General features: G+C 45.0%; 1 protein-coding gene across 1 annotated transcript in view; it reads right to left on the bottom strand.

The window, feature by feature from the left end:
• Window positions 1-11,411, bottom strand: part of MAPK1 (mitogen-activated protein kinase 1) — a 33,489-nt gene extending 22,078 nt beyond the window's left edge. Inside the window, exon 1 of the mRNA XM_039724874.1 lies at window positions 11,043-11,411. Coding sequence (XP_039580808.1) covers window positions 11,043-11,185 — 143 coding nt within the window. The 5' untranslated portion in view covers window positions 11,186-11,411. The remainder of the gene's footprint in view (window positions 1-11,042) is intronic.
• Window positions 11,412-12,728: the final 1,317 nt, after the last annotated feature.

Raw genomic sequence — 12,728 nt, 5'->3', positions numbered from 1 at the left:
CACAGAATAGGAAAGGCAAAAATAATTCCCAGCAAGCAAGCTGATCTACGGAGATCTTTATTCAGTCTACATTTAGCTCAATCATGGACATTTCCACAACACGCTGACATTTATCAAGTTACAATGCAAATAGCTTAAACTTATTTTTAAGACTCCTGTAAATAAAATAATGCAATATTATGACACAGTAACAACCACCCTAACAGACTGTTCACTACAACTTTTGGGGATGGGGGAAGGTGGTGGCAGAAGTGCAGATCTGCAGAGAGTTTGGGGTTTTTGTTTGGAGCTGGTTTTTTAATAATGGGATGTTAACCCTTTCAGACTCCTCAGAATAATTACTTTCTTCTTCTACATGATTAAACCACAGAGAACAGCTACAGTGTATGACTTTTTTAATAAAGAGAAAAGACTGGAAAATGGATAAAAATAGTCAAAGACTATTTGAGGACACTGAGTAATGTGTCATTTTTACACTGCTGAATGTATTTTTTGTAGCCAACTGTAAACACCTACGTTTACTAGAAATATTTGTTACTTTCCTCCATTTATTCATAATATTTTGAAGACAAGTGTATTATTCACTAGACTTTTTATTAGCACTAATTTACAAAATCAGCACCTAGTTTTAGAAGGAACAAGTGCCTACTTATATTGGGGTACATTTGCCACGTTTCAAGAAATCTGTTCATAAAAAGACAACCCAAGTCACAGCTCCATTTTGATTACTCAGCTCTCTCTAGAAGAGGATCTCAATAACAAAGCATTTCTCAGGTTTGCCACCTGAGAATTTAGGAAAAAAACTACAGAAACAGGGGCATTTTAATTCATTTCTACTTTTCTCCATTAAACATTTAGTTTCACAGACTCCTGCCATGTAGGAAAGTCAGCAATCCATGAAAATGGATTTAAAAAACAGCAAACAAATAAAAAAACAAGGAAGAAAAGAAATGTAATTTCTGAATCAGTACCCTTTATTTTATCACAAGTCCACAGCAAGGTGCCCACTGAAGCTGAACTGGAGCTGCAGACTGCACTTTAAGTTAACCTCTGAGGCTTACTGGGTCACAGTGGAGCAGCACTGCCTTCACCTCTCCCACCTACTGCTTCAGTCACCTTCCTTGTAACAATCCAAGGCAATCCTGAGAGTAAAGCTTCCTGCTACAATTACGCCAACTCCTTCCTCCCGTGACAAAGGTGAATAATTACTCTGAGGTGATTTTACTCAGATCTGATCTACTACAGGTTTTTGCCCTTCACACCACAAATTTTAAGGCACTTTCATAACTTCCTATGATTTGCTTTCATTCCGTTTCATTGTATCTGCTCAAATAAATCCAATGAATACTGGTGAGACACTGGCACAGGCTCCCCAGAGCAGCTGTGGGTGCCCCATCCCTGGAGGTTTTCCAGACCAGGCTGGAGAGGGCTTGGAGCAACCTGGTCCAGGGGAAGGTATCTCTGCAGGGGGCTGCCTCTACTTGATCCTTAAGGTCCCTTCCAACTCAAACTATTCCAGGCTCTAACAGCTTACAAAGGCACAATTTTATTTTTCAGAATTTAAAAAGTAGTATTTGATGGATCCTTGCAAAAAATTCAATTTTAAGCTACTTACCATGCACATAATAATTACTTAATAGTATAATTCCTGAGATCACTCCTAGTATTTTGCAAACGAATAGCTAGTCATGCAAAATGGAGTCTGTTAAATTAATTACTTTTGCCAGAAGCTCAGTCAATTCATAATCCTGGGTGTGGCAGACCAGATGATTAGTGTTTTGTTAGCACCTACTAAACAGAACTACGAAGAGCAGCAGTTCTAGAACTACACCTTAATACTGGCATTAGAAAAATCCTGGCTATTTCACCCAAGATTCTGTACCATTTGACTAAAAACATTATTTAATTTTATGGTGCAATGATTAATCTTAGTTGTTGGAAAAAAATTAATTCTCTCAATCTCTTCTAATGTGTATTTTTCTTTCCATACCTTCAGCTGTAGAACACTGACTTCAAACCACAACATATGCCTACTCTGTTTTATGCCACTTCAAGTTAGTCTTCAGAAAATAGAAAACTCTTACATCTCACTTTATCCACTTCTTCCCTTCCCACTTCCCTTCCCTATTTTAGATATTTACTGGTTCTCCACTGTCAGTATTTCCTTTGATAGCATCAATGCCAAATTTAACAAACTTCACTATGTTTAGAGGCCCCTTGGCATCTGTGAAATAAATTCTTTGCAAAGGCACCAATTACTTCTGATAAAATATTATGATATTAAATACCACTATCTTTCTCTTCTGAATATAAATTCCTGTGGGAATGAATTTTGAGCTAAAATTGTAAGAGCTTGGCCACATGAGAGAACCTAAGGTCTCAGTGAATTCAAAGGAGGGGCTGTGGTTCACTCTCCCTTTTATGCCTCACATCCCTGCCCTTTCTCACTTTCTTGGTTGGAGCAGTGCCTTTGTGTCAGTTCAGAGAACCAAAGCAGCTCCAAGCTGAAGCAGGAACAGTAAAGAAGCCTTTACCTGCATAGTCCTATTCCCTTCCTGTGTCAGCACCAGCACTCACAGGGCTTTGTGTCCATCATTTCAACTTCTCACCTTTCAATTTTATTTTTTATGAAGTCACTCTTCAGCTAAACCAGCTTTCCAACACAGCAAATGCTCCAGCACAGGAGGAAGGAGGGCAGGGCAGGGGCATGGAAGGAAAAGCTGCCCCTGCAGCAGCAGCACAGCCCCAGAGCAGCACAGGCAGCCTGCAAGGCTCAGCCCTGCAAGGCTCAGCTCAGGAGTCTGGGCCTCCCAGGAGAGCTCAGCCTCCATACACAGATGAGGTGCCCACCTCCTCCCCCTGCGCTTAAGCCTCCTCAAGGGGCAACAACAACCCACCAGGAGAGCAAAGGACAGGTCAGCAACATCATCACTGTTACTCCAGAGCCTGGAAAACAACCACCACATCCCCAAGCAACAAAGCAGGAATCATAAATGTGTGCAGGAAACACTTCCCCTTTCCTAGAGAGAAGGGAGAGCACCACCAGAGAGCTGTGAGTGGTGACAGGATTAACAAATCCTCCACTGAGGTTTAGTCTTTTGTCTGCTAAGGTTCTAATTTGACTTATATCCCAGATACTCCTAAAATCAGCTTATTGAATTGATCCCACACCACATAAATCTTCAGAAGAGATAGTTCCCAGCATTTCATTCCAACAGAAATAGAAAAATAGAAGAAAATCATCCATGCACACTCAAAAGCAGAGACTTTCCTAAACCTGATGTAGAAACATCAATGCAAAATGAAAACTATCCCAAAGCACTGATGAAAACAAGGTCATTGCTACTGTCCACTCTGCCTTGGTTGGTTCAGTATTTCACTTGCAAACCCAAACAACCAAACACCAGCACTGAGTGGGCATCCCACCACTATCAGAAGTTACTTCCCTTCATACCAGATTACAAGGCATTTTCTGCATGTTTTTCCCATGTTTCTAAAAAGACATGCCAACAGTAAACCCTCAGCATATTCACATCCTGGTGGTTTGTTCAGAGGAGGTATCAGCATTAAGACATGTTGGCTCCAATAGCTGGAAGGAAGCTATTTCACAATTATGAAACACTCAAAAAAAAATCCAATATAAAAGTCAACCTGAATGTCATTTGGGAAATTTTGCAACATCCAAATCCCAGTAAAATTGGTCAAATTCCGGACTGAAGCATTTTGGGGAGTATTGATTTGGAGTGCTCAAATGACCTGAAATTTTACTCAGGACACATCAGCAATATTTGGTGAAGCAATCTGCCTTCCTTCTGAACAAGCAAGAAGTAATGTACTGCAGTGGCAGCTGCTAATGTTAAGAAAAACTGCAAAATGAAGTAATTGCACATTATAAACTGTAGCCTAATTGCAAGTTGCTTGTACTTAAAACATACCCACAACACAGACGAATTACTTTCCACCATGTAACAAAAAGTCTCATTTGCATCCTAATCACCACAGAGTATTTCAGTATTTTATGAAAATTCTCTTAAAATACAAAAGAAGAACTTCCAAGAGAAGAGATTTCCTCTTAGGGGAACTTGGGTGGTTGTGATTTTGGGTACTGCAAACAGATGGACAGTAAATGCATGTGCACAACTCTGCTAAAACTGAACTGTCATGAAGATTCTGCCCAAATCTACAGAAAAATATTTCTACTGCAGCCTTTCTACAAGACATATACACACAAACCAGTACTGAATCCACCACCAGTGAGAGGTCACTGGGCTGGAGGGGCAGCAGAAGGGGCCGGGGGGAGCTGAGGCTGTCCCTGCACTGGCTGTCCCCAGCGGAAACGGGTGGAGACAGGAATGTCGTGAAACAGAAACCAACTCCTGCACCGATGGAGCACAGGAAACCCTGCCAAAGGACCTGCCATCAAACAGCACCACCTGAATCAGTGACATCTACTACAAACTGCAAACCAGCACCACCTGAATCAGTGACATTTATTACAAACTGTAATTATCTTACCAATCTACCTGCTCAAAGCTGACAATGAACTGCATTTGGGTTTTTGTGCACCTTGCAAAAATACGAGTTTGAGAATAGCTCAAACATATACCCAAGAGTTGTACTAAAGCAAAGGAAAACAAGCTGTCTTCTGAAAAGGAGATTCATCCACAAGCAAACCGATGTCTTCAACAACCATCCTGCCAATTAACAGGACACAGATTTCACACAGGTAAATCACCTGAAATTAACTATACTGCTGAATTTCACATTATTACACTATTATTTTTATTTACCTTGCAACACAATACCATAGAAGCTACATTTTTGAATACATTTATCACTCCATACATTTCATTTGAGTGATCTGAAAATCAAAAACAATTGAAATCACTTAATAAAATGTTTCTGTGTTTGGGATTTTTTTCCAGATATTATATTAGAAGTTCCTAAAATGCCTCACTTTAAGTGCAAGCCTTCTCCAAATTATCAGAACACCATCCAACTTCATCCATGAGCAGTGCCAGCTCCCAGTGATGAAGCTGACCAGGGAGTGGGCTGTGTTATGTGCACAGCCAGCAGGTCAAGGGAACTGATTCCTGCTGTGAGGGCACATCTGGAATTCTGCATCCAGTTTTCCTCTCTTCCAGTATTGGACCAAATCCAGCAGAAAACCATTAGGATGCATGGGGAGCTGAAGGACGTGACATGAAAGAAAAAAAAATTTGAAGAAACTGGGTTTATATAGGCTAGGACAGGAAAAAGGGGTGGTGGTGGAAAACATCCAACTACTCTATTAAGTTACTTAAAGGGGAATCACTAAGAAAAGTGATCCAGATTCTTCTCAGAGACAAAGAGTACGAAGGACAAGAGGGGATGGTCCCAAGCTGCAGCAAGGCAAACTCTCATGTTTTTAAGGGGAAAAGTATCACTGGACAATTGATTTAACACTAAAACCAGAAGTTGCCCATAGATGTTGTAGAATCTCCATCCCTGGAGATTTTGGAAATACTGAGTGGACATGTTGAGCAACTTGGTCTAATTTTGACATCAGCCCTGCTTTGAGTAGGAGGTTGGACTGCATGACCTCAGAAAGTCCCTTTCAACCTACATTATGCTGTGAAATATTCCATAGCAAGATGCCATAAAATATTTTCATTAAATACCAAATCAATCAGTTATTTTCATTTCTAGATCACAGCTGAAAACTGACAAAGCATCAACAGAAAAAACGTTTTAAAAACCTTCTATGTTGGCAAAGTACTAGTTTTCAACACAAGCTGAGCTCTACACCTACTCAGTTGGTAAAGCACCAACTCTTCTCTGGCTGTAGATCCCCACCCCTGAACAAGAAGCCACTGAACTAACAGAGCCTGGTGTCCTACAAATACACATTTCTAGTCTCAGGAGTAGCAATAAACCCATCTGTGAAACTGGGGCATGTCATGTCTCCTCAGGGAGTCTGATTTCTCACATGTGACCCAGTACAATCCCTTCCCCAGTGGAGCAGCATACAGGATCTCTTCACTTGAGCAAAACACCTATTTTTGTGAAACCTGCAGGATAACTTTCCATCTTTAAGACTTTTACCATCTGTCAGATTTGATGCAAGGCAGGCAGCAGGTACTAGAATCATGTGTATGGGTATGGAGATGGACACATACACATGCTGTGAACATATAAGACTTATTTCCTTAATAAAGCACTCTTCTAAGAAAACCCATAAGTTATCTCTGTTCCCACGGGATGGATCATGCTGTGCTAGAAAAATGTGTATTTATTCATCAAATGCAAGTGTCCATGAGCTGCACTCTTCAGCTAAGCCAGTATCCCAGTGCTCTGGGCTGACAGCAAAAGTTGCTACCTCTCATCTTCCATGAACAGGGACGACAGCTCTGGCCCGGAGCGAGCGGCTGCTGCCCGGCCCTGCTCACAGCTTGTGGGGCCGCCTGTCCATCACCGGGGAGAGCAGGAAAAGCAGCTCTAATTTCTCCTTTGGGTTCCCACGCCAGGTTAGGTAAGTGCTAGCAGCTTGAGTGACTGAAGGGAAGCGCTTACATCTGCCTTCTCCCCAGAGGGAAGAAGCTGATAACTAGCCACCAATTACACTCCCTAATTCCCTCCTCTGATCCTTGCACTGGGGCGGGTTGGCTGAGTTGTATCAGCTCCCTGCCCTCTTTATCACACAGACAGAACATGTTAATTACCAGGTATTGACACCCAGACCCAACCTGGGCTCCCTAAAAGCACACGCACACAGGGGCACGGATCCCTGCACTGGCTCCATCATTAAGGGGCTCTGTCTCTCTGGATCAAGGCAAGAGGTAACAGAACAAACACGAACGGCTCTTTCTGATCACTGCACTGAGCAGCCCACCCCAGCCACCATGCTGACCCCCACAGAGGATGCAAAAGCCACCTTTTTATGTAACTCAAAAGAAACTATCATGCAACCTTCAATTCCATTCAAATTTCATGTTTTAATATCAATATCTATGCCTTGCAAACAGTTCTATTCCTGATTTCCTTCTGGTTTTAGTTTCTTTATTAATATGCTTCTCTTCATTTTAAATTATTGATGCTCTAAAAGTAGGGCAATTCCATGAGACAGGAGAGAGAAGTGTAACTTTAAAGAATCTACTGCCAAATGTTTTAAGTGTTCTGTTCAGTATTACTTTAACATTTAACTATTGACTACCTAAACTTCTAACATCACTCTCACAGCACATCAGTAACACAAAGCTCTCTTTGTAACACGGCAAATTCAGAGCAAGGAATCCAAAATTTGAGCTTGCAGATTATTTTCTTCCAACTGCACTCATCTGCATTCAACTGCTTATTTATAAGCAGTTATTTGCAGCACTGATATTACTTCACATTCATATAAGCTTGATGACAAAAAAAGCTTTGAAAAGCTAGGATAAAAATGAGAACATCTCTATCACATTCAATACACCATTTCTTTCCAAAATTATTATTTGTTTTTTACTGCCAAATTATCACTGATCAACTGGAGGAAGAACGAGTCACACTGGAAATGTAAAGCTCAACTCCATCACATTTTTATTGCTGTTCCAGTGTGTTTGAAGTATGGCTTGTTAACAGGCTGCTTTAAAACAATACTACTAATAACAATAAAACCAAGCCCACATAAGGGGAGAAAGAAACAACCCCACAACCTTCCCAATTTGTTGTGTCTGAGAGGTATTTCTGAAACTCTCAGACCTGGTCTGAAAGCGAGTTCCATCTGACTCTGATGTCAGTAACATCTATCACTGAATGAAAGGGAAAGTCACCCAAAGAACTTCACCCCAATGCCCCTCAAAACAACTAACAATTCTTAACTGAAAGCAGAGAGGAAGGCAACACAACATTTACATATATTTGGATAAATTAAGTCAGAGTTACAAACATGACTGTATGACTAAGTAATTGCTCAAAGAATGTCCTGCAGACCTAGGAAGTGCTGACGATTTTGGCTCACGCTTTGCTCTGTGCTCAGCCCTTAGTTTCACAGGCAGAATGACCAAAACAAAAACAGGTTAGAAAGGGGCTCTGACAGGGATCCACCTCCTACCACCTCACCCCCTGCAACAAAAGGCAAAAGCCTGAATCACAGGCTGAACGATTCTGGCAGAGTTGAACTGGAGGACATTAGGATGGGGCTTGGCCTGATAACGTGCCTTTTCTGCTTACGAAGCTGAGAAAGTGCAACCACAACACAGCAGTAAATATACTGCTCTGCTGAGTTTATTTTTACTCAAAATCTGATTATGTAAAAAAATGACTGCACTAGGAAAATAGTTAAATGCCTTTAAGGGTTTTCAAATCCAGATGAGAGAACATTCACGTACAGTCTCTTCAGCCAACATCTTCCTCTATTTCCTGTACTGGCATTTTATGTTGTGATCAATATTTCTTAAACATTCTTCTCTCTGCTGCAAAATAAAAATGGAAGACTGACCATAACAGCACTATCCTAAGAATACTTCATTTGCCCTTTTACTCCTATAATCAAAAGCATTTTACTGTTTTCAAATCCCTAATCCAACAATGCAGAAACGTAAGAATTAGGATAAAAACGAGAGAGAGAGTGAAGGATTTAAGAGTCAAAAGACACTCGTTTGCCATGTAAAAGCCTTATGGCACAGTGCACTTGTAAATAACCATCATCTCCGAAGAGCTCCACATTAGCTGTGGGTCTGAAACAAAACCATCAGGGCCTGCTTTGCTTTCCTTTATCAGAGTGTACAATTTTAAATGGATTTTGCAGTTGCAGGAAACATCTCCATCTGCACACTCACAGCTTGCCCTCTACCCCACCCCCTGAGGGAGAAGCTTCTGCAGATCCTCACTGCATTAGCAACCAGAGCAAAAGACGGAACACAGAGCAGAGAACTGCTCAGCCTGCACGGCTGGGACCGATGGCAATGGCATTTCATGGCAGCCAGCAGCACACAGCACAGCTGCCACGGCTCTGCTGCAAGTGCATCCAACACTGTCTGACCAAGTACACCCTAGAAACTGAGACTTTGCTCCCTGTCGCTTCACACCCAAGGCACAAGAGCAATAATCAAGAGCACAAAATACATAACGTGGCATTTTATGTTAATAATTTTATAGCAGAAAACACAGGAGCCAAGTGCATATTTCAACTGAACTGGAGATTTGGAAATTTTGATAGCGATTGTGTACAGCATTCACAGCACACACAAAGTATCAAAAGAAGTTTTCAAATAAAAACCAACCTTTTGGATCTGGAGTGGAAATAGCTTCAGTGTAGAAGTTTACCACACACGATTTGGAGGGGCAGAAGTGGCCCTGTTTCCCCTGGATCTGCTCACTGGCACAGGGATGCCAAAAAAGGGCATCAATTGCCATCCTGCTGCTTCTTCCAGTCCCTGACCTGTGGTGAAATATTTTAGCTTTTCGCTTTGTTTGTGAAACACAGTTTTTAACACCTTGTTAAAGTGAACTGGACTGTCCCCAGCACACACCTCGGTAATGCTATTCCCCAGGACCTTCAAAAACCTGACTGTGAGTGCAAACCAGCACAGCTACTCCTGAGATTATCTGCACTCATTTCCTTACCCTGGTTCAGATGATAAAATAACCATAACAAAATACAGCCTGTACCAGAAGCTACATCAACAAGTATTGGATTAGATATATTGCTGCGATTTCTAACACTGAAACAATAACAAGGATATTTTTACACTGCAAACGGGATTTCTGATTTACATTTTGAAGGTTCTTCCCACAGCAAAAAAAAAAAAGTGAAGGCCACAACACAAAACTCTGAGAGAGAGGCTCATCTCCCAGCTAAACTCAGGCCTAGATGAAAGCTCCTTCCTTGAAACACACAATGACTTCATCCTGACAGGCCAGCACAATTCAGTGACTATGTGCAAAAACCTACAGCTATAAAAATCTGTAGCGCACAGCTGAAGGCTGTGAGGTGTCCTCGCTGGGAAATGCACTGCTTTACAAAAGATTCCTCATCAGAGAGAGAAACTACTGCTGCTAAAGCTTTCATGAAGTCACAGCCTGTAAGTCGCTTTTAGTACTTCTGGTCAAAAACCATACTGAAGAAACAGAGTCAGTGTTGCAAGAAAGCTGATAAAACCGCAACAAAAAAGAGTTTTTCATCTGCATCCCCTAAGTTATTTCAGGGCTACTGGGTTTTTTTAACTAATGGAAGACAAAATATGAAATCCTAAGTAAGGCCTGAGCATACTATGTTAATAACCGAGTCATTAGATACACAGATCACACAGCATCACCCCAGCTCGTTGAGACTGCTAAAAAATCCATCTCACACTCTTAATCCAGTTGGTTCACGTTTTTTGTAGTTCGTTCACGGCGCTCTGTAAGACCGATGCTGCCCACAGCAAACGCACACGATGGCTTTTCAGCGAGACTCGGGCTAAGTCCTTACAATGCAATATAATTCAGAGCTAGGACAGCTGAAGAGAACTTTCACCTGCACGCGTTAACGCAGGCACTAATCCGGCTCTGCAGCACCGACAGCACGTCCTGAGCAAAGTCAGGCAGCGGCAGCAACTCCTGCGCTCAGATTCACCCTTTTTATCCTCACCCCGACCTCGGGCTGCTGCAGCCAGCTGAGCCCTCGCAGGGCACTGCAAGGGACGCGGGCTGCCAGCAGGATTTACCGCCTTCCCCCCTTCCTGAACGTCTGCAATCGCACTACGGAGACGGAGGAAATAACGAGAGCGACCAACTCTAGAGGCACAAGACTTAAAGAAAATAAACGCAGGGGCGAAACGAAACGAGACGCTCAGCTGCACCCACCGACGGAGGGATGGGGGTGCAGGGAGGGAAAGGCAAGAAGGGTGATGCCGGAGAGACAACCTCGGGAGCACGGAGGGGGAGGCAGAGCTGAGGAGAGCGACACAGAGCTGCTCCCCCTCCCCGAGGGCAAGGGCGGGCCGGGCCCGCGGCCGGGCAGGGCGGCGGGAAGGAGGGAGGGAGGGAAGGGAGGAGGGAGTTGTCCGGGGCAAGGGCGCTGCCCCGGCGGCCGCACTCACCACACCATGCCGTAGGCCCCCTCGCCGATGTAGGAGAGGTTGGTGTAGCGCGGCCCCACGTCGAACACTTGTCCCCGCACCATCTCCGGGCCGCCGGCGCTGGCGGAGCCGCCCGCAGCCCCTGCCCCCGACACCGCCGCCATGTTGTCCGTGCCGGGAACCGCGGTGCCTGCGTGCGGGGGGGCGGAGGCGGGCGAGGAGGGGGCCGAGGAGGAGGATGCGGGAGGGAGGAGAGAGGAGGAGGAGGAGAAGGAGGAGGGAGGAAGAGGCGCCGCCCGCTCCGGCCGCTCCGCCGGTCTCGGTCCGTGGGCCCCGTCAGCGCCGAACCCGCCGCGGCCGCTCTGAGGAGGCGCCGCCGGCCGCGCGCGCGCGGCAGGGGGCGGGGCGAGGGGCGGGGCCGGGGACTGCGGTAACCGCAGCCGCTGGGGAGGGGGCGCGGCGGGCGCGGGTCACGTGGGGCGCGCGGCGGGTCACGTGGCCGCGCGGCGCCATTAGAGGCGTCAGGTGACGGGCGGGAAATGGAGCCGGGCCCGGCCCTCAGCGCCCCTCAGCGCCCGCCGTGCGCCCGGGCCCGGGCACGGCCGTAACGGCGAGTGCATCTGCGGCACTCCCCGGCTTCAGCCCACAGCTTCGCGAACTCTCTTTAGCATGTCGTTTTTAGATGTAATTACCTTTTCCTGTTCGCTGCTTCCCGTATAAATGTAAATAAACTTTGTAGGGGAGGTGAAATCTCAGCTGAAGGTTTGTCATTGCGACAATGCCTTACCTTTTCTGTTTTTCTGCAAGGCAGCGTTTTAAAAAACAGCTTTAAAAATACTTTTCCTTGTTTGCAGGAGGATCTTTACTCCCCTTCTGCCTTTTTTCCTGCAGTTCTCTGGTGACCCTGGCAACAATTACGAACCTCTGGTTACCGCTGACATTTTCACTGCCAGCATCTCTGCTGCTCCTCACTGTCCCCACCGTGTCCCTGACACTGTCCTGCTCTCCCCAGGTCATTTCTGCCTTCCCACCTTCTCCTGGCCCGTCCCGCTCCCGGCCGCCTTCCTGTGCCCCGAGCCCCTCAGCGCTCCGGGGCTGCGCTCCCCTCCTGACCCCTCGCGGGGCTCGGGCCGGCTTTGCCCGGGCTGGGCAGGGCTGGGCAGGGCTGTCCCCGCTCCGGGCAGGGCTGGGCAGGGCTGTCCCCGCTCCGGGCAGGGCTGTCTCCGCTCCGGCTGCGCCCCCGGGGGTCCCCACGGCTCCGGCTGCCACCCAGCCCCGGCTGATGGAGGGAAAGCTGCCAGCACCAACACCTAACAAACTCCCCTCTGTATTCAACAGGGATTCAGCGCTACAGCTCGTGCTTTTGTGTATTTGAGTGGGATAATACATCAGAAGCATTAATTTTTATGTGTAATGGTTTTTGTTTCATGAGGTGTTCTGCGCTTCAGAAACACAGCATTATTCTTCTCAGAAATGCAAGCACTTACATTTTCTGAAACCAAGTATTATTTTAAAGGTTCTCAAAAAATGAAAATTTGCTTACAGTTCTGATTACATACATAAATAAATCTGTCATCACCAAATGCAAAACAAATTATTATGGAGAATGTAGCTTAAACACAGCCTGTCATACCAAATTTAATTAAAAACTGGTGTGTATCTAGATTATTTTCTACCTTCACTGGGATGTGTCTGATCAAAAAGGAA

The sequence above is a fragment of the Passer montanus genome, unplaced genomic scaffold (genome assembly GCF_014805655.1).
Source record: "Passer montanus isolate IOZ18808 unplaced genomic scaffold, ASM1480565v1 scaffold53, whole genome shotgun sequence".
Classification (NCBI taxonomy): Eukaryota; Metazoa; Chordata; class Aves; order Passeriformes; family Passeridae; genus Passer; species Passer montanus.
Note: the sequence above shows the minus strand (reverse complement) of the source record. Positions and strands in the feature narration are given on the sequence as shown.